Source organism: Ammodytes marinus (assembly GCF_949987685.1).
Source record: "Ammodytes marinus genome assembly, chromosome: 1".
Classification (NCBI taxonomy): Eukaryota; Metazoa; Chordata; class Actinopteri; order Uranoscopiformes; family Ammodytidae; genus Ammodytes; species Ammodytes marinus.
This window is the reverse complement of record NC_137230.1, coordinates 7302051-7327093: the sequence shown is the minus strand read 5'-3', so window position 1 is coordinate 7327093 and position 25043 is coordinate 7302051. Positions and strand designations below refer to the sequence as shown.

Here is a 25043-nt window from a genome sequence, read left to right as displayed (position 1 = left end):
ACCATCAGGGCATTTGATTGGACTGTCTTGCAGTTTATAAATCCAATCTTAAAACCTCCCTGTTTCTCTCTGCCTTCCCTTAGACCCGTATCCTCAATGCTTGTCCCTAGATTGCTAGTCTTACTTGTCTTATTTCTGTGCGTTTTGATTGGTCTTCTTATAGTGTTTGATTATTTTAATAGTTGATTGTATTGTTTTTAGACTGCATTGTTGGTTGTGCCCTGATTTTTTAAATGTTATTAATATTTAAGTATGTAGGTAGAAAAAGCGAGCAGATTTCTACATAACTTAGTTATACATAGGCCTAAATTGTACCTGTTTATTACGGTTATTTCGTTGAGTGATGTATTTTGAAAAGTCATTACCGGAAGCTTCATTGACAGAAGCGCAGCCTAGACACCTTGCTCACGCTGGCTTGGAGAGTCTCTCACGAGCGGAGTCTGTGTGAAGGCTCTAACCGTCAGCACGGAGTCTTGTTTTTTCGTACTTTCTTTAAAACATATATAATTTTTTTTTCCCCGACCGTCTCACATGTGTCTTAGTTCGTCAGAAATGGCCCGAGAAACAGCAAGTGAACGCCAGTAAACTTTGAATTCTACCCCGGGTGAACCTGACTCGGATATTTTTGAGCGTCCATCCCAGGTTGTCATCGCCTAAAGTAATTTTTCATTTTTTTTGGGGTCCAGCTTTTTGAGGAACAGTGGGTGAACGTTTTAACTGCAGCCTTGGAGCATTATAAAGTCTTGTAGTCAACGGGGGGACCAGTTGCCTACTTCTGACACTGGGAAACTGCTCAAGGTAAGCTTAACCCTAAGGAAAAATAAATACTATCGTCAATCATGACATTGCTATGGAAACAAGCTAGGCTAAAGTGTTTTACAATTGAATTAAACCTGACAGTCATTAGCAGTAGCACCTGCATTAGTGACCCCCGTGTTACAGTTGATGATAAGATGCTAGTTAAAATGGTTTCTTAAGAAAAAGTAGGCCTATTTATTACGGATCATATTCTGTAGAGGTGAATCTGATGGGTATGATTTAAATGAGCATGTTTGATACCGTTTTTTTAAATTTTTAAATGTACTAGGTACCAGCTATGTATAATTCATGACAACATTGACTGGCTTGCATTGCATCACTCTAATGTTTGCAGTTGATATATTATTCATCAGTTATTTCACATGTATTTCAACAACAAAAATCTTTTGTCTGTCTGACTGTGTGTGTGTGTGTGTGTGCGTGCGTGTGCGTGTGTGCGTATGTGTGTGTGTGTGGCATCCTTGCAATTATTTACAGTAACATTAACTGGGTTGTGACAAGTCGAGTGTGATATTTCCTCTGCCCCCATAACCTGAGAAATGCTGGGTTCTTCATACTGGTGTTGAAAGGCAGACATCAGAGACAGGCAGCAGGGACTACCATTCTCTTCTTACAGCTGTGAACATGCGGTTTCCTGGTTGCATGAATCAAAAGACTTCACTAAGTAAAAAAAGAAAACAGAAAAAAAGTAGTGTGAAAAACCTGGGCATGGCGTCAGTTTAAACAGCCCATACTCATCAGATAGATACACACCGAAAGCAAACAAATGAGTCTTGAGAAATACATGTGAACACTCCATTTCATATGCAAATATGGCAGCGGGATGTGTGACTCATGGCAGGAACCCCTTCTCCTTTGTGCCCAGTTCATTTTTGATAATGAGGAAAAGAAAGCCCCTGATGGCTATATGAACCGCCTGACCCACACCACCTTAAACTGCAATGGGGGTGATTTAGGCCTAATAACGTGGCTGGCTATTGTCCGTGCTCAAGCCTGTGTGTGTGTGTGTGTGTGTGTGTGTGTGTGTGTGTGTGTGTGTGTGTGTGTGTGTGTGTGTGTGTGTGTGTGTGTGTGTTGTTTTATTGATTTATTCATAGCCCCCAAGGAACTATCTGCAGCATTCCACCTGCTCCTCCAATTTCCTCACAGAAAGACTGGAAGATACAGATAAAGGAGAAACACACACACACACACACACACACACACACACACACTGGCGCAGCACTGCACACTGTATCGCTCCAGCAAGCGCTATCGCAAAGAATGCAAGGTCCCAAAACAAACGTAGCCTAGGGAACATTCCCCTCTCAGACACATTACGTCGTCTTGTCTTCCACCTCATCTTGAAAACCTGTGTCTGCCTGTGAACGGAGGACTTTGATGCTCATTCCTTCTTTGACACAGTTCCGTCTGGGTGTTTGTTGTGTTGTTTTGCGTTGAGAAGAAAAAAGGTCCCACTAAGTTCTTACATTCCATTAGATTGTATCTTGAAGCTTCCTCAGTAGCTACTCAGTAGGCCTAATATGACTGTGAACAACTCTTGCTTTCACACGCAAGTCCTGAACATGGTGTAAATGAACAGCAGCCTTGGCACGCAGTCACTTCTTGCATTGTGTGTGACCGAGGAGAAACAAGCCTGCATCTTATCTCAAATAGCCATGTTGTCAGCAGTTCACAACATTGCACAGTGCATGCTTCTCACTGCAACACCTTTAGCCGAAAGTACAAATGCACTTGACCACTGAGATTAGTGTGTCACTTTCAGGCGCACTTGACTGAGTTTCTTTTTTGTAAACTTAAAAAATTTAACAATTATACTTTGAGAGCTGTTTGTGTGTGTGTGTGTGTGTGTGTGTGTGTGTGTGTGTGTGTGTGTGTGTGTGTGTGTGTGTGTGTGTGTGTGTGTGTGTGTGTGTGTGTGTGTGTGTGTGTGTGTGTGTGTGTGTGTGTGTGTGTGTGTGTGTGTGTGTGCATGTGCCTTTTACCCATTGGCTTAAATAGCCTCCAAAGCATTCAGTGATCTTTGACCTTTATTCTTTTCGCTGTCACTTCAGCTCTGCAGTTGTCTGAGGCCGGACAACAAAGAGCAGCTTTTGTCCCTTGGATTACTCTTCCGTGCACATTCTTTACCCCTTCACTCTGCTGCTGCTAGCAGAGAGAGAGGATGGGGCAAGTGCAAGCTGAAACTCTCCCAGGACAGAGTCCAAACCCACAGACTATCCTAAACTGTAAGTGTGGGGGCTTTGTTGTTAGCTGAACCTAGGGGAATGACAGTTTTTTATTCAACAACATTAGAAGGACAGACATGGAAGGTAGTTACAGATTATTTAAAATCTTTGACAAGGTAAGGAAGAGGTATATTTGCAGTATACTTGACTGAAAACAGGTAATGTGTATCATAGGATTTTAAATTTAAATCTGAGGTACAGTGAGTTGTATCTTTAAGTCTCTGTCTCAAATGATACAAAATCAATATATGATATAACGGTTGGGTGTCATAAGATTAAAATGATTATTAAACTTAGTTAAAAAACTGTTATCTAACAGTCTCCTTGGCAACAGTCATGGTTTTATAGAACGTACTTTTGGTACAGAACTGCTGTGATTGGTTCAAGATACTTATTGTGTAATAAGAACCAGAGAATAGCCCGTCTCATCTAAACAACATTAATTTAATTTAATGTTAATTAAATTAAATTATTAATGTTAATAATGTTAATAACGTTAATTTGACACCCCTAGTTTTGCCATCTTAACTTAAGCCATGTGACATACGCAGCTCTATGAGTCTGTGCCTATTTGGTGCTATGAGCTCAAAGCTCTTTACCGAAGGCAACTATGCTGGCAATGATGATAAGCTGAGGTTCTGCAAGTATAGTGTACGTTAACCATGTTGAAGTACGCTCAACACAAGCAGTTAATATAAGAGTGTTAAACTTTGAAAATTAGGAGTGGACATGATTATGATCACATTCATCGACTGTTCTCAACACAACTTAATCGTACCTGGTTGGTTGTTTGGGTCCTCATCTGAGTGTTCACATCTGCCTTAACCAATTCAACCACACTTAACAAGGCAGGTGTGAAAGCGCCCTCAGCCTTGAACATCCTGCTGAAATTACCTTGCGCGGTTAGAGTTTCAGATAAAAATGCTTCAGCTAGCATCTTTAAATGGCTCAGACTGATAGGAGTTGATAAACTACCTACACTGTCTTTCATGTTTGTATGATGTCTGGGTCACACGTTGTTGTGACTGTCATTCCAATGTGCATTCAACAACAAACAAAGACTTGCGAAGATGATTAATAATAAAGGCCACAGCTCGCCTGAGTGCCACAGTGTGAGTCAGACCCCTATATGATGCAGAGATGGGAAGACACATGGGAAATTTTACTGGAAAGAGTGACAGAGTGACAGACAGAAAGGTCAGGGGGGGTTATGGAGGCCTGTCTCGTTCACACACGATTGGGTTTGCTGCAGGATGCATATGTTCAGACATCAAGGCCATATCAACCTGCGTGTGTGTACGTGTGTGTAGGAGTGTTAAGTGCATCGAGGCAACAAGTTTCACAATGAGTTTGCCTTTGTACATTAAAGTGAGAATGAAAAGTGTACGGCGTGTGAGCAGCGTTCCAGTCTGCTTCTTGCACACTCATCTATTTATGCTGATTTTGGATAGTACCTCTCGGTATTTATATACTATCTATATGTATCACACACATACGCACACACATTCTTCTACTTGTATCTTTGTGAGAATACTTGTTGATACTTGTTGCATTCACTTAGCCCCTTACCCTAACCTTAACAACCAGGGGCCGTATTCACAAAACATTTTAAGGCTAAGAGTAGGTCCTAACGTGCTGATTTAGGAGTAACTCTCAAAAATAAGGGGCGTTTCACTCCTAATTTTAGGACTCCTAACTTTTTAAGATAAGTGTAATTCACAAAGCATTTTAGCGCTAAAACTAGCTCCTAAATCTATAAAAAGCTAGGAGTCCTCGAGAGGACTCCTAAGTCACTAAGAGTAAATCACAGACAACCCTTTGATGGTGTTTTGGAGAGATGTAATGCTAGTGAGCTTTATAAAAGGTACCTTTAATAGCTGTAAGGGTTTAATGATCTTAGTAAAGCTATATTTAGAATATATTTATATTTAGAGTATAGACACATTTATATTTATTATATTGTTATAAAAAAATATTTATTAAGTTAATTTTCCTCCAGTTGCTTTGGGTTTATGATGCACTGAAAGTTACTGTTGGTGTCACGTTTGGGTTTAATTTCCTACTAGAGTAGGCCTATGTGGCGCTTCGCAGCAACTCCTCCGTTCCACAGATCCGCTACTGTATAGTTGCGTGTCTCGCCTTTTTCCTTCCGCATGTACGATTTCGCCGGCTGTTGTTTCTAAATTGTGAATTTCCTGGTTTGTCGCTGTCTGACTATTGCTGCATAGTCCGCCATTGAGAGAAATACAGTGAGAGTGCATGGCGTGCAGCTGTTCAATGAGGACATTTTTCCGATTCAAATCATTGTAAAATTTAAAATGAATAGACCTATGTGGCGCTATTGTAGGTTAATTGTGAACAAATGTGTGGGAAACCCTGCAGTATCTTGGTTCCATGTTAAATCAGTGTCACTTGTCATTAATTGTATATAAAAACTCTTTACTTTAATACAGCGACACGATATGGATATCTCCCACAGTGTTTCCATCATAAATTCACTCTTAGCTCTCATTCCCTCTCAGCCAATCACTGTGGGCATAGAAGGTATGAACATGACATCATCCATAGCAACAGGGTCAACACCACCCTCTAGTCTTAGCTAAGGAGTCCCTCCCATTCCTTAGTAAAAGTTGGTCTTATCAGCTTTGTGAATAGGTTTTAAGAAATTACTCCTTACTAAGAACTTTTAGTGCTCCTTAGGAGTACTCTTAGCGCTAAGATAAAATGTTTTGTGAATACGGCCCCTGAACTAAATGCCTGACCCTCACCAAAACCTAATTCTCACCTAAACCTTAAAATCAAGTCTTAGCCCTCAAACAGGCCTTTGAATAGGGCGAGGACCAGGCAAAATGTCCTCTCTCCGATAGTAAAAAGCTCAAACTGGTCCTCACAAAGTTCACACGAACAAACACGACACACACACACACACACACACACACACACACACACACACACACACACACACACACACACACACACACACACTGGGAAGTGAAAGAAAAGGGGAAATTCTTGCACTGAATTGGTGCTTGGGCGCCGTGCAGGGACAATAGAGAGGGTGTGGGGGCAGAGAGAGAGTTATTTTACATGTCGTCATGTCAATTCAGCAAGTTAAAACGTGGGAGAATCTAGTTATTTGAGCTGAGAAAGAGTAAATAATCGTTCTGTTTTTTTCAAGACACAATTCAAAGGAAATGCCCCTCTTTATGTGAAATGCACTAAGACATACAAACACTGTTCCCTATGCTGTGTATTTCTACGTAGTGTTAATACTTTGAAATTGAAAGTGTGCAATTACAGACAGTCATATAGGCCATACCGTAGATTTGCACACATGCATACACAGAAGAGTTTTGTGTTGTCTGTGGGGGACACGTTCGCTTGCTCTCAAACATTTCTAGAGAACTAAGACGTTCACTGTGTGTCCACACTGTAGCGCTCAGTCTGTGAGTGGGGGTGACACTGCTTTACTGTTTGCCTCAGTGCATCTAGATGTCTTCTTCTAAAAGCTTGTCTGTCGTCAGAGAGCAGAGAGCTGTATGAGCGGGATCCTGTGGAGGCTGGTGTGTGAGTGTGAGTCACACATTGATGCTGTGTGTGACTTCAGTATGATGCTGAATGACTGTTGTAGAATCCTGTGTTGTGACATCATTTCACCCCAAAAACACAATATATAAGTTTACTCCTCCTGGTTCAGTCTAAATTGTATTTTACTTTGAAAAAATTCTACCAAAAATTTAAACAATACAATGATGTGTTACTACTAGGGGCTTTTATAATAATATTGTTGCAAATTTTTAAAAGGCCATGAATGTGTCAGAGCTTAAAATGGCATGGACAATCTAGGAAAATGTACTGTAATGTACTCTAAAAGTCTAAAAACTAAAGGAAGTTGGTCATAAATCTCAATAAATAAATTGCTGATCAGGAATTCACTGTCACTTTTAAAAAATCTAGTTTGAGAACACATACATTTTTATTATTAATCTGGATTATAATAAATTATAATGTGTATTCCAATCCTAAAATACTGTTTGTATTTAGTGAATGTTATTCACTGATCCTCAGCTGCCTTACTCGAGTGACATACATGCTAGCTAATAGTTGTCTCCATTTTGTCTTAGTGTAGATGTGTAGAGAACAACATTAGCTGAGCTGACTGATGAAGCAGCAGGGTAGTGGTTCAAATGGACTGTGCAAAAGTAGGGTACTTGTACCCTTGCTGTAGATCAGGGGTGTCCAAACAGCGGCCCGCGGGCCGCCCACTTTTTATTGGCCCGCGGCCGATTTAATTTTTAAATAATTTAAATGCTTTCCTCAGTGAAAAAAGTTTGGACACCCCTGCTGTAGATAAAGGTTTGGCCTGTTGCACCTATAAATAGTTTTTTTTAATTCAGATAAACTATTACAGTTCTAACACTATGATGATATGATACATTACACAATTAACAACCAACATGATAACTAAGCCAACTCCATCCACTGATAAAGACTGAGAGATGTGCTTAATATGTATTGTCCACATTGCTCAGTGTATCTGATAAGTAGGTCATACCGGTTAACAACACCACACTTCAGTATCGTAGTAGACCGTCTTACATCCATTGACACCACATTAAAACCAGTGGCGAGCGCACACCCTTGAAACTGAAAAAAGGGACCTCCTGGAATACACCTTTTCCACTGGTGGGCTTTCACACCGGCAAGACGCTGTACCAGTTATTGAACCTAATTTTGAACCGGGTGAAATGAAGTCAGCAAAAAAGAAAAACCTGCAGTGTTCTGCCAAGGAATCTAAATGCTTGGTGGCAATTTGGTCATCAACCAACTTCCAGGAGAAGTTAAGAGAGCATAAAAGGTCTGGTTCTGCTATGAACACAGGCTGCTTCACCAGAAAATACCCCGGTTCTGAGACTCCAGAATGGAACCAGAGCCAAAACCAGAACTGTGTAAAAGCAGCATGAGGCAGTTTGGGAGCTGGCTGGGAGCCGGTTTGCCAATCGCGAACAGTTATTTGCATTTCCACTGTGAAAGAACCGTCTCTCTGCTGGAAAACTGGTTCCAGAGCACGACCAACTCTTTCTCTGGTCTGGAACCATGATGCTTTATGTCAGGAGTTAGGGAAAGGATTATCCTCCTGACCAACCAGAACAACTAAAACTTAAAAACAGCTATGATACATGATCAAAACATAATCGTCCTCCGTTGCCATCGCAACCAGCAGCACTTTTGATTCACCGTATTGAGCCAGTGTAGGATTGCAAAGCAACAAGCGCTAGCCTTAGCTAAATCATTTCATTTCTCTGCCCTTCTCTGCTACAGGGTGTGTATGTGACTGTATGCGTGTATAACATAACTTCCGCATCATATAACCACTGTGAAGTCACACCTTAGCACCTTTTCTCCAAAACTATGAATCTTGTGCTTAAATAAAAAATAAGGGAAGTGCCTAAACCACAAAGCAAACAATTCATAGAGTGTGGTTGCAGTTTCACATGATCTGCTAGCACATTAACAGATGTGAAAGCATTATGTCATCTTTATTCTTGTTGAATAGATTGTTTTTAATAGATGGTTTAATAGATTGATAATATATCATATGATAGAATATTATATCCTAGGATGAAATGGTATATAAACAGCCAGTAAATATACCAAAGAGTTCATTCATCTTTAATGCAGCTTTACACTCTATTGTACGAGTCATATACAAGTCATTAGATTACTAGAACACTGGCCAGGTGGATTTTCCCCAAATATTACGCAACATATATTTAACAGTATTCAATGCACTTAAGTCAATGTGAAACAGAAAATGTAATGTGTCTGTGAATCAGAATTCAGAATTACTGTATATTGCATACAAGCACAGGAAATGACAACAAAACCCCCTCATCAAAAAAAGGTACACTATCGTATCAGCTTTTCCCCTCAGTTTGGCATCAAGATATTTTGGTATGACATTTTGTTTGTCTTTAAACACAAAATTAAAGCATTGTAACAGCGATGTACAGTACTTATACTATGACGCCAAGTCATGGGTCCAATCAATCAGCTCTATTGTTATTGACAGCAGAAGCTGAAAAGCCCCTTAATACATATTTCAGAAAGACATATTTGTGCAGATCACTGTATATTTGATTGTTATATGTTTCATTATGAAACTAGCCAAAACCAGATCTTTAGTCTGACTGGTACATTCTAAGACTAGCTCAGCCTCTAAAGCCTTAAAGCTATCCTCAAGACCTCAACATGATGAGAGCTATGCCTGTACTGAATATGTATGCTACTTGTGCCACCCAACACAGTGACTTCACTTGTGTCCAATTCCAACTAGTCTTAGTATACAGGTCCAAAATACATCCCTATTTGTGCAATGTCATGCTTCCTACTTATTACATTATATTTTATTGAATTAATTAATTTACAGAAAGCTGTTGATACCTGTTACTGTTTCACTTCCAAATGATATGCACGCTTCTAGCATATTGAAAGTGTTGAATTGTCATCACTTAGGACAACATTGTTAATGGGTATTGCTTAAGTGTCCATATCAGTCTGTGTGGTGTCCTACAGTATATCAGCTGTGTGTTTGAGCGTACGTGATCATGTGTCTTTTTTCTTGTTCTTTCCATTGTTTCCTTTCTGCTGTGTCTGTGGTTAAGCATGTTCCTCTCTGCTCACTATGTCTGTCTTATTTCATGTGAGGACAACCGCAGCTCTTCTGTTTCCTCTCAAAGATCAGCGTCTGCGTCTCTACACAAGTTCTTCTCCCTGTCATGAATACACACTGTACAGTAACCCTACACACACTCAAAGAGCCAGTCATTTCAAATAGTAAGGTGTGAGTGACAGTGTTGAGTGAATGTGCCAACGCTGTGGCAAGTGAGTGATCACCAGGCTGGCTGAAAGTGTGTGTGTGTGTGTGTGTGTGTGTGTGTGTGTGTGTGTGTGTGTGTGTGTGTGTGTGTGTGTGTGTGTGTGTGTGTGTGTGTGTGTGTGTGTGTGTGTGTGTGTGGAAACTGTCTGAGATGACTTTGCGTCAAATTGAAAGCGATATAACTCAGCAGAACAGAATTGTTTGTGTGCGTATGTGTGGTTAATTTGTACACGTCTGTCTGGTTACACTCACATGATTCTCAGTTGGTCTAATATGATGCAAAATGGTGTTTTTTTAAGGAAGTCTAAATCGTCTTCTTTACAATTCTAAATACTGTAATGTCTGCAGTATGGGCGGCTGTGGTGAAGTGGGTAGGGTGGTCGTCCACTGGGTTGCAGGGTCGGTGGTTCGATACCCCGTCTCCCCGCCACATGTCGAAGTGTCCCTAGGCACGACACTGAACCCTAAATTGCTCCCGATAGCTTACACCCTGCGTGGTAGCTGCTGCTATCAGTGTATGCATATGTGTGTGATTGGGTGGATGTTTACAAAATATAAAGTGCTTTGGGTCTGTAAAAACCAGGGAAAAGCACTAAAGTGATGTCCATTTCAAAAGTATGTTTTTCCTTGGAAGAAGAAAACCTTACTTGCTGGTTGCGAGAGACGGGGTGATATAAAGTGTGAACTGTTGGCATGTGTGCCATGTTAAAGGGGAAGACTGTTCCCATTGATAACAGCTCAGAAAGGCGCCTGTGTGTATTTTGAGCCTGGACTCATTTGTATGCATTGATAAGAGACTATAACAAAGCAGGCGTCGGGATAAGAATAGTATCATTGAGAAAATATATTAGGTCAAATTCAAAACCTGTGCTACCTCTAGATAGTGACTTTGTTTAACATAGAGTATGTGTTTGCTCATAGAAGGATACACTGTACTTGTGTGTTTATTGAATTTTATTTAGGCTTTTACAGTGTTACAGTAATTTGGCAGCAAATGCTAACAATGCTTTTTCAGTGTTTTTTTTTGTTGTTGTTGATGACTCACTGACTATGCAAAATTGAACTTCATATTCTTAATGTCTTCCTGTTTTGACTTTGTTTCCCTCTTGCAGTTGTTACCAATGGAGCCTCGACTGATGGATAGTCTGACGGCTGCGTTCACCCTGGCCATCCTCTTCTCCACAGGTAAGATAACCACACTAAGGATTTAAAAAAATGATATTTGAGTAGCTCTTTTAGCCTCATATTCATTCTCACAACTTCATTGATAAAAACTGTAGCTTTTGTTCACCATAAGGTTTTTAGATAGAAACCAAACTTCAAGCATACGGTGTGTAGATGATCTGATTAGGTTTTGGAACATTACACGTTTGTGAAAATAAAAAGTCTGATATTACAGTGTTCCAAGTTGTAGTTACAGTAAGTTCAATGAATAACCTCATTTTCATAGTGTGTTCGCACAAGCAGTAATTTAGTCTTTGTGAAACCACGCTGTTGATATAATGTGTGCAGATAGATAGATAGATAGATAGATAGATAGATAGATAGATAGATAGATAGATAGATAGATAGATAGATAGATAGATAGATAGATAGATAGATATAGCACTACAAGTCCACATCGCTCACATCAACCTGATAAGTAGGGTTTGTACTTTTAACCACACCACTCTAGCGAGCGTACACAAACTTGGTGTGGCGGTGGTCTACAACGCTAAGCATAGTAAACCCACAACATCACATTCGTACACCCATTGACACACCACAGAGCTGCATGTCAGGTAAAGCTGGAACTTGTAAACATTGGGTCTGATTTATTCATCTTTCTGAGCAGCTGAAGAATGATATAGGGCAGCTAAAGTACTGGCTTCAATATTCAATATCTGCTCACATGTGAAAAACCCAGTATTAACTTTTCTGACAGACAAAAAAACAAAACATTAGATTGTCTCGTACTACAGGTATAGTAGTTGCCGGTTCGATCCACAGTAGTTTGCAAAAACATTTCACTGCTCTGCCTCTTTCTGAGGAAGGTGTGTGTGTGTGTGTGTGTGTGTGTGTGTGTGTGTGTGTGTGTGTGTGTAACATATTAGCTCTGCATCATAAAACCACTGTGATGTCACACCTTAGCACCTTTGCCCCAAAACTATGGACGCTGCGCTTAAATGATCAACAAAGGAAGTGCCAAAACCACAAAAATAACCCAGTCATGTAGCGATGCATACACACAGAGCTTGCAGTTTCTCATGATCTTCCTGCACTTTAACTGACGTAAAGTATTCTACATCATATTTGTTATTGTATTACGTATTTTCTATTCATTCGATATTTATTTATATATATTGATATAATAGTATATATTAACAGATATAAATTATCACTGTAGTACTTCATTTAAAAAAAAACATAGATCACACCTTATGTAGTGAATACAAAACACCCTTATACCATCAGCGCTACCCCTTAGTATGGCCTTAGTGTTTGGGACATTTGCTTCGGCTTTAAACACGGCATTTAAGCACTTTGAAAAACATACTTTTACTAAGCTAAGCCATGGGTCCAATATGGCAGCTGTATTTCAATGGACAACAGTAGCAATAAAGCCGGTAATAAATGTTTTAGAAGGGCATATTTTTGCTATCACTTGTGTCCAGTTCCAAAAGCAGTTCAAACACAACCCTGTTTATGCAATGTCATGTTTTCTATTTATAGCCTAACCCTACATTGCATATTCCCCTGAAATAATGTATTTAAAGTAAGCAGTTAGGTCCAGTAAACAAACCTACTGCCATATTTAAAGATGTTAAATAGGATAACATAGTTAATGGGTAATGCTTAACCAGCCTTACTATGTGTGTTTCTATATCAGTCTTATCAGTCATAATATGATACTGTTTAGTATCATATTATCAGCCATTATTTAAGCCCTTACGAAAGTGGTCTCAAAAATGTTACTTGAAATAAACAATTGAGTCGGAACTGGATCATATCACTTTGGTGCTGAACATTGTATGTAGTGTAAGCCTGTCTGTGTGGCCATGAATTAGTTTGTAATACTCCATTGTTTGTTTCAGTATTGCATCCAAAACTTTAATGTGCAGTTAGCTGATCTATGTTAATTAATACCAGGAAAAACCATATGCCGATCCTTCAGTGTGTGCCTACTTTTGTCTCTTTCAGGTTCAAGTGAAAATGATCTGGAGTTGCACTTCTGTGGCACCTGGCGCCATGGCAGGGCCTCCTTGAGCCTGAACTACAACCTCTCCCCAGGCTGTAAAGGGATCTTAATCTCAGCCAACGAGAGCTCCCTGTCCATCACCGGGCAGATCACTGCCAAGTGCAGGCAGGCAGAGGACATTCTCCTCACACAGTCTGGGCTCTATGAAGAAAATGACAGTCCATTCTGTCTGTACTGGGAGCCACTGCTGGACCAACTCAAGCTGCAGGTAAATCACAAACAAGAAATGCACATTTAAAAAATAAATATACCCCAGATCATTTTTCACTCTATCTGGCTCAATAACATGGACATAATGCATTAGAGAAGTGCATTGTGTTGCATTTTTAAAACTGGCTCAATGTGAGAGCATGTCGGTCTATCAAATTGAGGGTGTGAAAACAAAACTTTCCAAACATCTAATTTTTTTCTTTTCGGTCTACACTTTGAAAGTGAGGTACTATTGTGTCATGCTAAAATGCATATTACTTAAATGTGTAAGACTCGTAATAGTATCAAGTAAAAAAAATAATAAACAAAAAGCTGTGGGCAGTGTGTACCATATGCTAAATTAATTCCTAGCTGATGAGAATTGTCGTTGATGTCTTATTACGTGGTCCAGGTCAGAGAAGAGAACTTCACTCTGTGTAAGCCCAGCAGCATGCACGGCTCCTGCTGCACTGATCTGTCTCATGCCGCCAACAAACCAGTAGCACACTACGGCATCGTCAATGGACGGGCCAGAAGTGATGTCATCACCAGCAAAATAATGACAGCCTACAACTTCACAGGAGAGCCCACTGACTGCAGTAAGGCAGAATGCATTGTTTGTCTATAATATAGCCTACTGTTTATTTAGCTAATAAATCAGATTGTCCACATCGATAGTTAACATGTTAACAAGTCAAACGATATATAACGTAGCAGGATTACTTCAAATAAAAAGGCTCAAATCATAATTCAACTAAAAATCAAAAGATGATACAAAATGGACTTGTGCCTCAGATTTGTGTTTAGGTGCCAGAGTTTAGAGTTTAACATGTAAACGTCTTTTTTTTGCAGAAAAGTTATGTGATCAAGCCATCCAGGGATCCACCAAAGTCAACATGTAATTTCCTCTCTCTCTTTTTTTCCTCTGAAATGCTCCCTCACATATGCTGGGTGTTTTTGTCAACATCCCTTGTTTACCTTCATCCAAATGGCCAAGCCCAATGTTGTGAAGCTTTATGTAATCAACTGCATTAGCTCTGGATACAAACAGGAAGCTACTCTTTATACTTCTTTTAACAGGCCTTCTGAAACCACAGTTATTAACTGAATGTCATGGTGATGTGTGTGTGTCTAGAACTGGCAACGCAGTGATGGGGTCCAAGTCTACAGGGAAGGTTGACCATCCCTGTGCTCACAGCTCTGAGGTGGACATGAAGGGAGATTTCAGAGGCGCCAACATCACATCACCTGTAAGAAAAACACACAATAAAGAGGTTCTTATGTTCACATTTAGAAGGATAGTAGAAGTTAAAGCAATATTTACTTTGATATCTGCAACAAATAAAACATCTAATCACAAAGTACCTTGCGCAACTTGTCTGGATCTTTCAAACATATACAGTAGGGGAGAACGGGGTAAATTGTCACACGGGTTGGTTGTCACAATCGTTATATCTCGGAACCAGAAGGCGCTGTCTGTGAAATTTTGGTATGTAAATATCCACAATTGGGGTCAGAGGTCACCTACATAGTCTTCCTTGGAGTTAGACTGCTGAATTTGAGGTGAGAGGACTGTTTGTGTTTTTCATGTCAAATTGAAAATATTTAGCTCCTCAGTATTTTTCTTCTAGGCTTTTACACAATGGGTTTATAACAAAACACTTGTTACCCATAAAAAGTGTGAAGGGTAAACTATAGTTTAGATTGTGGGTTAGCAAGCTAATTAGTTGTCAGATGGTTGTTGGCCTTGATGCTAGCAAGAAATTCAAGTTGGGGTTGGTCGTCACATTTTTTGGGGGGTTGGTTGTCACATGTTATCCAAAGGCTGCAGCCAGAAAAGGAACACAATAACGAAATAAATTGTCAAGCTGTGTCCTCACTGACACCCCAGAGAAGGAGAGAATAGAGCAGGAAAAGGCAGCTAGCATGCAAAAGAAAAAAGGGCAACAAAATCAAAACAACCCAGTGCATCCCAAACTAGACCAGCTGCCAAGTTATGTAAGTTATGTAGGCCTATTTGTCAACTTGACAATGCAATTACACGTTCAAATTTTGTTGTGCTTTCTCGTCTTCTTTTTAAGATTATTCCCATTAAGATAACATTGTGACAAACAACCCCATAGTGTGTGACAACCGACCCCTTGATGGGGTTGGTTGTCACAATGTATAAGGGTGTCTTTGACGATTAATTTCTTCTTTATTACAATAAGATAGAAAAAGTGAGGTGTACACATTTCAAGCCAACACCTTAAGCTTCAATTTAATGTAGGAATGACTATTGAAAGATGTTTAGGTGATGAGCAATTCTCACTAGAGTAAAAAGTGTGCCTATTTACCCCGCTCTCCCCTATATAGTGTGATCGTCATCAGTTTGCTCAGTTTTCATGGAATTGTAGATGCTCAAATTGAGCACATTAAGGACTTTGTGTCCATATTGGTGTAAAAGTTCAGTTTCAGAGTTCATTTTTGATCTAGGAAACAACCATAGAAAAACTGTTTACCCTCAAGGTCCATTCATATCATGGAATCATATAAACGGATGTCTTGTGGTTCAGGAATAAACTCTGTACTTCAGATTTGATTTGAATTTCTTCAGGTCATGTGTTACTACCTACATTCTGGTCTAGACACAGACACATAGTGTACTTTTGGCTGCATATTCAAAACCAAGCACATTTCCTGGACACACAAACAGAAACAGTAATATGTAATCATAAGTTATGCAAGTTAGCATGCATTCAAGGGATTAAAGGCTCAATGAATTGACATATCGTCTAATTCAGTTGAAGAAGTCATTGCCAGGTATTGCATTTACTTGTCTCTGCTCCAAAATAGAATACAGCTCAACTGAGAGGGCTGATCCAACCCTTAGACTGTCGGTGTCCACCTTTAATCAGGGGTTTGCTTTATAGCCGGTTTTTAACCCAGTCAATGAGTAACTGTGAACGTTTTCATTCAAGTGGAGGTTGGTGGTGATTATGTGAGAAAGTAGGTGGGAGGTTAGCCACATGAAAGTGGAGGATAGCAGTATTTTACCAACAAGTAGAGGACAGACTTTGAAAACTGACATTTTTCCTCCAAACTATTCTAAAATAAGTCCATTTGTGTAAGTACCCAGCAATTCACATGCAGGTCTACTGATTACAACTGTGTACAGTATGGAGTGGTGATGCATATTCAAAAACAGGGCAGCAAGGCCGTCATGTCAATGATTTGAGTCAACATTTGAGAAAGTGAAAACATTCAGTTTGTATGTGAAATCCATATGATTTGATACTGATACGATTAATTATTGGCGTGTGTCTTTCCTGTTCATTTTTCATGTATTGCCTCTAAAGTCCTTTTCCCTGTATATATATTCTGTTTTCCAGGCCACATCCGTTACCACTGAGCCCACTATCACTGTCCAGATCCCACCAGCTCTAAAACAAGCTGCAAAAAAGACCAGCAAAGTAGAATGCACTTTCCACAAAGACAACTCCTTGTTCCAGGTAAGGCTCTGTTTGCCTCATTGGTCTTGATCTAGGTTACACTCACAAATAATACTTAATTTCTACTGACATGAATGCTTCAAAGACTGAACTACTTGTGTTCTCCAGTGCATTGATATGTCGGCTGTATCATATAAGACAGTTAAAGATGGATGTGTGTGTGTGTGCGTGTGTGTGTGTGTGTGTGTGTGTGTGTCTGTCTCTGTGTCTGTGTCTGTGTTGCAGGAGGGTCACAATGAGATCAGGATTATTGATGATGTGGTGGAAATCACTGTGGAAAACGAGGTCATCGCTGATCTGTCAGAGCCAATCAGGATAGGCTTTCACCACGATAAGATACCTGTACGTTTGCCTACATCAGTGCACTCAATTGTCTACTCTATGTTGTCCAAATCTTTACTTCCAAATTGTATTATTAAGTTCATTTAAAATAATATACTAGAGGTATGTAGTATTATTTGCTACAAACAGTTACTAAATTATTTGGTTATATATTATTATTGTTATTCCTGAATGAATGCAGATCCAATACTGAGTGACTGATCTCTTAAACTGAGACACAACAGAACCAATAATCTGTTGTCACCTCAATGTGCCATTAAACACGTCGACGTGTCAAATGTTGCTTTGCGGATGCTGTTGAGAAAAACAAAAAGCTCCTCTTCAGTTTTCTGACGTCTGCTTTGTGAACACAGAGAACACTGGGAAACCACTTGAACCACTTCTTTCTACCTCAGATCTTGCGAAAACAGACAGTGCCTGTTATGCACTAATATACTGTACAGTCTGTTTAGTGTCATAACTCATCTGTATCATAACATTAGACTCCGACTTGTGACACTTTAACTGTTATGTGAAAAAATGCTTCATATTTTACATGATGTATGGTGCCTTCACTTCAAAACTACCTGAAACGTATTTTTTCTAATGAGTAAAAATGTGCAGCCTTTTAATTGGATAAGGTTACAGCTCATGTCGATCTCTCTTTATTTCAGAAAACACATTTAAGGAAGTGTGTTTCATGGGACACCAGGAAAGGTTGGAACCCTTTTATAAACAGCATTATTTATTGAACACATATCTACATTTCAATATTTATTTACCACTCCTACTGATGATAATTGAGCATGCCTAAAACTGTATATTCTTTGCGCAGATCCGCTGCACGTCAACTGGCTGGCGGATGGATGTGAGACGAAAGCGGTCGGTTCCAAACACACCGAGTGCCTGTGTAACCACCTGACCTACTTCAGTGTGCTAGTGGTGAGAACATGCAGTGGTATTCTTTGAGCAAGAAACAAACATACAAGAAAGAGAGAGAGGAAGTAAGATAATGGAGGAGAATGTTTGTTCTCAACATTATTAACATACAATCTACCTACACAAACCAGCAGCTAAAAACGATTTTACACAGACACCATGACACATATCAATTTATAGTGAAGGAAACTACAACAATTATAATAGAAAACAAAAAACAAACATTGTTATTGGAGTGTCTAAAGGCCCTGTCTCTCTGCTCATCATTGACTCTGTGTCCATTCACAGCAACTAAAGCCTCGACCTGTGCGCCACCTCCTGGCCCTGACCGCCATTACATCTCTGGGCTGCGCTGTGTCTGTGATCAGCTGTGTGGCTCTCATCATTTTTCTCTGCAGGAAAAGGTAATACTGCTTTTAAATGGCGGATGTAGTTTATCAAAGACAATAAATATATAGTTTAAAGCCTCTAGAAACCTGACCTAAAATATTAAAAATTCATATATGACAAAAGGTTTTACAGGCCGCCATGGCAACAGTAATGGTTTTTAAAGAATGTTTGGACAGAGAACTGCCGTGATTGGTTCAAAATACCTATTGTGTAATAAAATCCAGGGCATAGCCCGCATCATCTAAACCAAATTTCTGTAAAGTGTATCAAACTTAAATGTCAATATCTTTCATTTGGATTTATAAATATGTCTAACTCTTTTCAGAGGCTTACTATCATGCAACTAACTCCCCACATTAGATAGGGTTTACAGTGGGCTTTAAAGATGTAGTAACCTACTCATTTCTAACCCACTCTCCCTGTAGCGGGCGATCTAAGGAGCAGTCCATACCCATCCACTTGGGCTTGGCTGTCTCTCTGGTCTTCCTCAACCTGCTGTTTTTCCTCACTGGGGTGCTGGCCAACGTGGGCGGGCAGGGTGTGTGTCTGTGGGTGGGGGCGGCCCTCCACTACAGCCTGCTCAGCTCCTTCACCTGGATGGGCATAGAAATCTTCCACACCTTCTGGTTGGTCCACATGGTCTTCAGCCCCTCCCCAAAGGCCCATGTGTGGAACCTGGTCGGCTTCGGTGAGAAAAAAAACATTTGGAGAAAAAACTTTTGCTTAGTGGTACATTTAGTTGAAGCTGATATTAACGTACACACTTTGATCATTCTTTTCCAGTTCTCCCTGCTGTTCCCATCACCATCCTGGCTGCAGTAGGCGACATTTATGGAGTGAGAGAGGTGGTGCCAAGCGATGACCTAAACAATCCTTATCGGATGTAAGCAAGATGACTTGGGCAAAGATATTAATAGCGATGCCTGGATAATGTACAACATCCAGGCACAGTTGAGCCTCATATCCACTGAGCGGTTCATTGCGGCTCAGCACGCATTTATATGCGTTTATTTCCACTGTCAAAAGTTGGGAATGTTATCAAGATAAGTGAGCTGAGCCCCACCTATTTTTGTCACTCTTTCCTTGGGCTACCAAACAGTCCAAAGGGTGGAGCTACACACTCCAGTCGACGGAATCATTTCTGTGTGAGAGATAAACCGCTGTGTGTAGTCCCCTTGGCAAGAGTGTAAGGGTTCTGTCGGCAGTGGAAACGCAAGCCAGATCTATGGTTACCGTGCCTTGCCAAACTGTGCCCTGCCAAACCGCACCGTGCCAAACCTACCTGTGCTGCTCAGTGGAAATGAGGCATAGTTCACAATGTCTCACAGCCCATGTTTTGACATATGTCTTTAGCAGAGGAGTAATGTAATCTTGGCTTCAGAAAACGAGGCATTTTATTAGTCCTGTTTGGGATAATTTGTATCTCCCACTGACTACTCTGTGTGTTGTTTGCAGGTGCTGGATGCTGGATACCCCCAAGGCCTTGCTGGCTCACTATTTCACCAACCTGACCCTCATGGCCATGCTGGTCTCCTCTGGCGTGGTGATGCTCTTCCTGGTCTATAGGAAGATCCGCACCAGAGATGAATGGAGGCAGAACCGTGTGGCTTTCCTCAGTATCTGGGGCCTCAGCTGTCTGTTTGGGACCACATGGGGTCTCACCTTCATAGACTACGGACCTCTCGTTGACATCGTCCACTTCCTCTCCACCATCCTCAACTCTTTCCAAGGTCAGTGCTTCCAGGTTACTGTGCCACTTCAGCACATGCACACTTCTACCACAGAACAATCACAACAGGGACTTGTGTATAGTATGGCATTCAAGGTGGAGTCAGCCATTCTGGAGATTCAGATTCTCTGATCTGTTGTCAAACTCACTTTTTGGTCCAAAAATCTGTGACTATCTCGTCACGATCATCTTCCTCTCTGTACTGTGTGAGTGTTAAAAAAAAGATCTGGTGTTAATACTCAGCCTAGGCTCTGTAAACTAGTATGTAAACAAAGGTGAGCCACCATAGCTAGCAGCATACACTTTTACATATAGCCTATGATGTGTATTAACAACACTGGATTTTTTTTCAGTGCACACACAGTGGACAGGTAGCGGATCGTGGGGAGATTTTCATTGATTTTGACAAAAAAGTTATAAGACAACAAGCATTCTCCAGAATCACTGACTCCTACTTTAAACAATGGGACCAGACTTTATACTACAAACATATATACTGCTCCGGATGATATTAAACTTGAAGTAAACCACAACACATTACATGTTTGGGTAGATTCACTGCATTATTGCCACCTTCACTCAAGGTTTAACTATTCATAGTCCGTCTTTGGACAAGGCTATTTTCATTGTTGCCTGAGAGATTGCTGAGTGTGTATTTGGACGCCAGTGGTCCATTGTATCAGTGTGGGAAGGGCTGTGGTTAATCAAGACCTTGTGGTATTGGTGCCTATCTGATACAAAGCTGTTTCCTCCGTTATGCAGAACACTTGTTTTGATTCAGGTCCAAACACTCAACTTATTAACCCTGTATTTGCTGCACATTAGTTTGGCACTAGAATTATACTTGTACCAACTGACGGTTTAGGCATACAGCTAGAGTATGCATGGCCTTATATTCAGAGTCGTTCCAATGATAGAAGGTTTTATTATTTTATCTTACTTTGTGTCAAAAACGTACACAGAGTATGTAAATAAATGGTTAGACATATTAGGGAACTGTATTCACTGTCTTGTCAATCTTTAGTGTATCTTAACAGGGCTTAAGATACACTAAAGTAGTCTGTCCATAGGTTATATCATCCACCTGCCAACCCCTCTAAGGCTCACTAATTAACACTATTCTGTTACATTGGGCGTAAAATGTTCTAAACGTCATGTTGTGGTTTTACGGGGCATTACGTGGCAGTGGATTTCCTGTCTGGGGATGTAGTTTTAGCTGATAGATATTGATAGATGTAGTGGTAGTATCAATATTTTCACCTAGAATCAAATAAGCATATTTCCCAAAATTATAGATTATTTATTTAATCTAATTCATGCCAAAAATAATTCTTAGACGATAACTTCTCTCCTCCTCACGTATCACAACTAAAACCTTTAGCACTGTATATACAGGCACTAGAAAGTTGTGTATTTATAGCAGATCGTATATGTGTACAGTCTGGAGTATATAAATATATATACAGTATATATAGATGGCTGCAGAGAGTACACTCTTGGTTCTGTGTAAACAACTCAAACCAAGGCTACAGTTTTGCGCTGTAACAAAGTTGCCTCACTCAGGACTAAAAGCAGGGATCACTGCCTGGCAAACATTCCCACCATCTACATAGCAACACTGAAATGTTGCTAAAATGCTCACAGCCTTGTTCAGTTGACTCAATGAAAACATGCGTAATACACATACACACATCCTGTGAAAGTTCATGAAGCCAGCGGAGTTTATTCTTTATTTAGATTTCACATCGTTACAGTGCACTTCCAAGTATGCAAAAAATAATGTACAAGTGACAATATCCTGTGGTCAAATGTATATATATTTTTATTTGAGTAACCTGAAGTTGAGTCAGACTTTAATCACATAAGTAAATGTACTTGTGTATTTGAGACCTGCCGTGGCGTGTCTGTGCCTTCCATTTATTGCATGGTCTTTTGGCCCAGTGATCCAGAAAAAAAAAAATAGATAATAAAGAAATCAAAAGAATGATAGATTTGTTGTGTGTTCCCCCAGGCTTCTTCTTGATGCTGCGGTTCTACATGTTGGACTGGATGAAGAAACAGGCGGGTGGTGGCTCCTCTCTAGGCAGCAGCAGCACGGGATCCACCAGACAACACATGCTACAGCCCCAGGAGAAGAGCTAAGATACATGGACTACAAAGATGGCTGCTCATAAATCAAAGTCAAGCTTTTTTAATGTAAATTATACTAATCGTATTATCAAAGAAACAACGACATAGTGGAGAAATGCATGTTCCGCGATATCTTAGATTTACAGTTTCTCTGGCTGAAATGTCAGTTTGTCAGGTAACTGCTGTGAAAGGGAAGAACTACATCCTACGCCTCAAATTTATACACCATGTTTATACAGTGTACATCAGTATTACTGTAGGTGTAGTGATGGTGAAATGGTATGTCAGCACTGGTACTACCACCAAATCAACCACCCTTCAAATTTTTCTTCATCAAGATTTTTAGTCAAATGCAGTTTGTGACAATTTCCTTGATTAGAGTTACCGTTGTAACTCTAATCAACACAATACTGACTGGAGATTGCTTGCTGGAAGTGTGTTTTTATGTAATCTCAATTCCATCCATTTTGCAGTCAAAACAGGATAAATAAAAGTACATTAATCCGATTTGCTGATTTTCCTCCTCTGGGACGGTGGAGAAAAAATGCCACCATCACTCAGGAAGTCATAATTCAGGCCTGGAGCCTGTATGTGTATAATAATAACTAGAATAACTAGACTGGCTCTAGTTATAGAAGGGACAGAATTTATTTGAGATTTTAAACTGGACTAAATGTACACTTTGTTTCCAGAAAAGGAATACATGGGGAGGTTAAATGATTACAGCGCTGTGATTTGTATTATGTTGCATATAAAGAAATGTATGTTAAATATTATTGAATCCTTGAACCTTAGATAAGCTTTTTTATTTTCAATTTTGTACAGCGTAAGCGTTAGTTTTTTTATAGCTAATTTTCTTGTAAAGTAGCACTTTAGAGTTATATTGTTTTATAGGACCTCAGTGAAATCTCTTTTGTACCGTTTCAATTTGTATCATAGAAAACATTTTATATACAGTACAGTATGCGTTGTATAATAATAATAGCTGGATGTTTAGATCACAAACACGGATAATTCCATATGATTTCAAGACTGTATTCAGGCATTCAGTCAAACTATTTAAGTATAATAATGATGAGGTCTTTATCTTCAAAGTGGACCAAAAGGTGTTTAAATTTCATATGTTTAGTTGGCAGAATGTCCTCTGTTTTAGAAGAGAAAGTTTTTTAAAGTTTTGGTAAGTAGAAATTTTCTTCATCTCTCCAGCAGAAGTGAGTTTTTGGATACTGTGATATTTGCACTTTTTTTATTTGTTTTTTGCTTTTCTTAAGTGAAATTTCATGTCACTCAAATGATTGTGTATATTTGAGTTATTGTGGCTGTATATAGAGCATACTACTGTAATAAAAAAAAATCTTCTGGTTATAAAGAACTAGTGGCTGTGTGTGTTGTTGAGTGTTCACTGGTGCACAGTAAGCACATTGGAGGCCTGCTGCTGTCTTCCGGATCAGTCACCCCTCCTTCTTATCTTGGCCTGTGTTGTGCTTCCTCCCTGGGGGTTACGCATTTGTTGTTCTCTCCAAAAAAAACCAGCTTGTTTTCCATTGGATTTCTCAATGTGTCTGTTCTCAATGTCTATTTCCCAAGGTCTTCATTCTCAGTGCTGTCTGGGAAGACCTAACAGATACAAGAACAAATTACAACAGCATATTTTTGTTGTTGTTTCTTTTTATAACTCTGACCTAACTTGTTTGTCCTCTGCCAGCCAATGCAGACAGTGACCCTCTTTTCTGTGCCTTTCCAACCATAGTCACAGAGCACAATAATGTAAAATAAAAAGAGGTTTCATTCTATGTTTTTAGATCCTTTTCTTCCCCTAACTTTTCATTTCCAAAGTGCGCACACTGACCCACAGACTAGCACATCCCAGCTTCCTGCAGCCTTTGGCATTAAGATACGACCATGGCTCCTGTATTCGTGAACATGCCAGTGCATTGGTGTAGTTTTGTAATGCTCTGGGAGAAGAGAACCCAACTTACGCACGTGTGTGTGTGTGTGTGTGTGTGCGTCACTAACATGATAATGGCAGACACACTTAACCCCCCACTGCCCCGTGTTCCTAACAGGACCCCTCTAATGATGTGTCTGAATTTCACACACTGGCAGCGACTAGGTTTAACATCAAGCTGACAGATAGATAAATCACACACAGTTGATTTGTTATACAGATATAAGAACATGAGTAGTAGCCTACTTAAAAGACTACACAGAACAACACCTCAAATACTAAAATGTTCAGCAATGGTATGGTAAAGAAATAACTTAGACTCAGTAAGTGCCAATGTAAAAGGAAACAAGAACAATTGTATCACTATTGTATGTGGCAGCTGCTGATATCTCACTTACCCAGTGATCTTAGCCACTTAATCAATAAAGGAAGTGGCACAACGCAATGTTATGATCCTATGCCCCATTCATAATTCATTTTATGGAGAATTTGTATGAAGCAATATGACAAGAAGAGTGTGATATTGCTTTTTTGTCTTTTTCTTCTATTCATTTGTATCTATTATTTACTATCTATGATTTGTATACGTTTTTTCTCTTTTTTTATTATTACTTGGCACTTAACTTTTTTTCTGATCTCAGGCTTGTGATATAGGCTCAGTTAATAACTAAAATGTATACTGCGTCTTATGTAGCCTAGACAATGTTGTTTAAAAAAATAGAGATAATATAATAGTGTAAT

The 25043-nt window shown here is 39.7% G+C and overlaps 1 protein-coding gene across 1 annotated transcript; it reads left to right on the top strand.

The window, feature by feature from the left end:
* Nucleotides 1-445: 445 nt before the first annotated feature.
* adgrg1 (adhesion G protein-coupled receptor G1) lies at nt 446-23710 on the top strand. The gene is made up of 15 exons (XM_080033272.1): nt 446-798; nt 11040-11112; nt 13108-13373; nt 13767-13953; nt 14207-14252; nt 14490-14604; nt 16726-16845; nt 17071-17187; nt 17841-17883; nt 18002-18108; nt 18394-18509; nt 18921-19183; nt 19279-19378; nt 19951-20225; nt 22236-23710. Exons 2-15 carry the CDS (start codon nt 11049-11051, stop codon nt 22364-22366), a joined length of 1950 nt encoding a protein of 649 aa, XP_079889398.1. The 5' UTR covers nt 446-798; nt 11040-11048; the 3' UTR covers nt 22367-23710.
* Nucleotides 23711-25043: the final 1333 nt, after the last annotated feature.

What these genes read in the sequence shown, in the direction of transcription:
- adgrg1 (XM_080033272.1), top strand. Translation starts at nt 11,049, where the DNA reads ATGGAGCCTCGACTGATGGATAGTCTGACGGCTGCGTTCACCCTGGCC. An exon ending in TTCATGGGACACCAGGAAAG is followed by an intron (nt 17,884 to 18,001) that starts GTTGGAACCCTT and finishes TTCTTTGCGCAG; the next exon opens with ATCCGCTGCACGTCAACTGG. An exon ending in GTGGAACCTGGTCGGCTTCG is followed by an intron (nt 19,184 to 19,278) that starts GTGAGAAAAAAA and finishes ATTCTTTTCCAG; the next exon opens with TTCTCCCTGCTGTTCCCATC.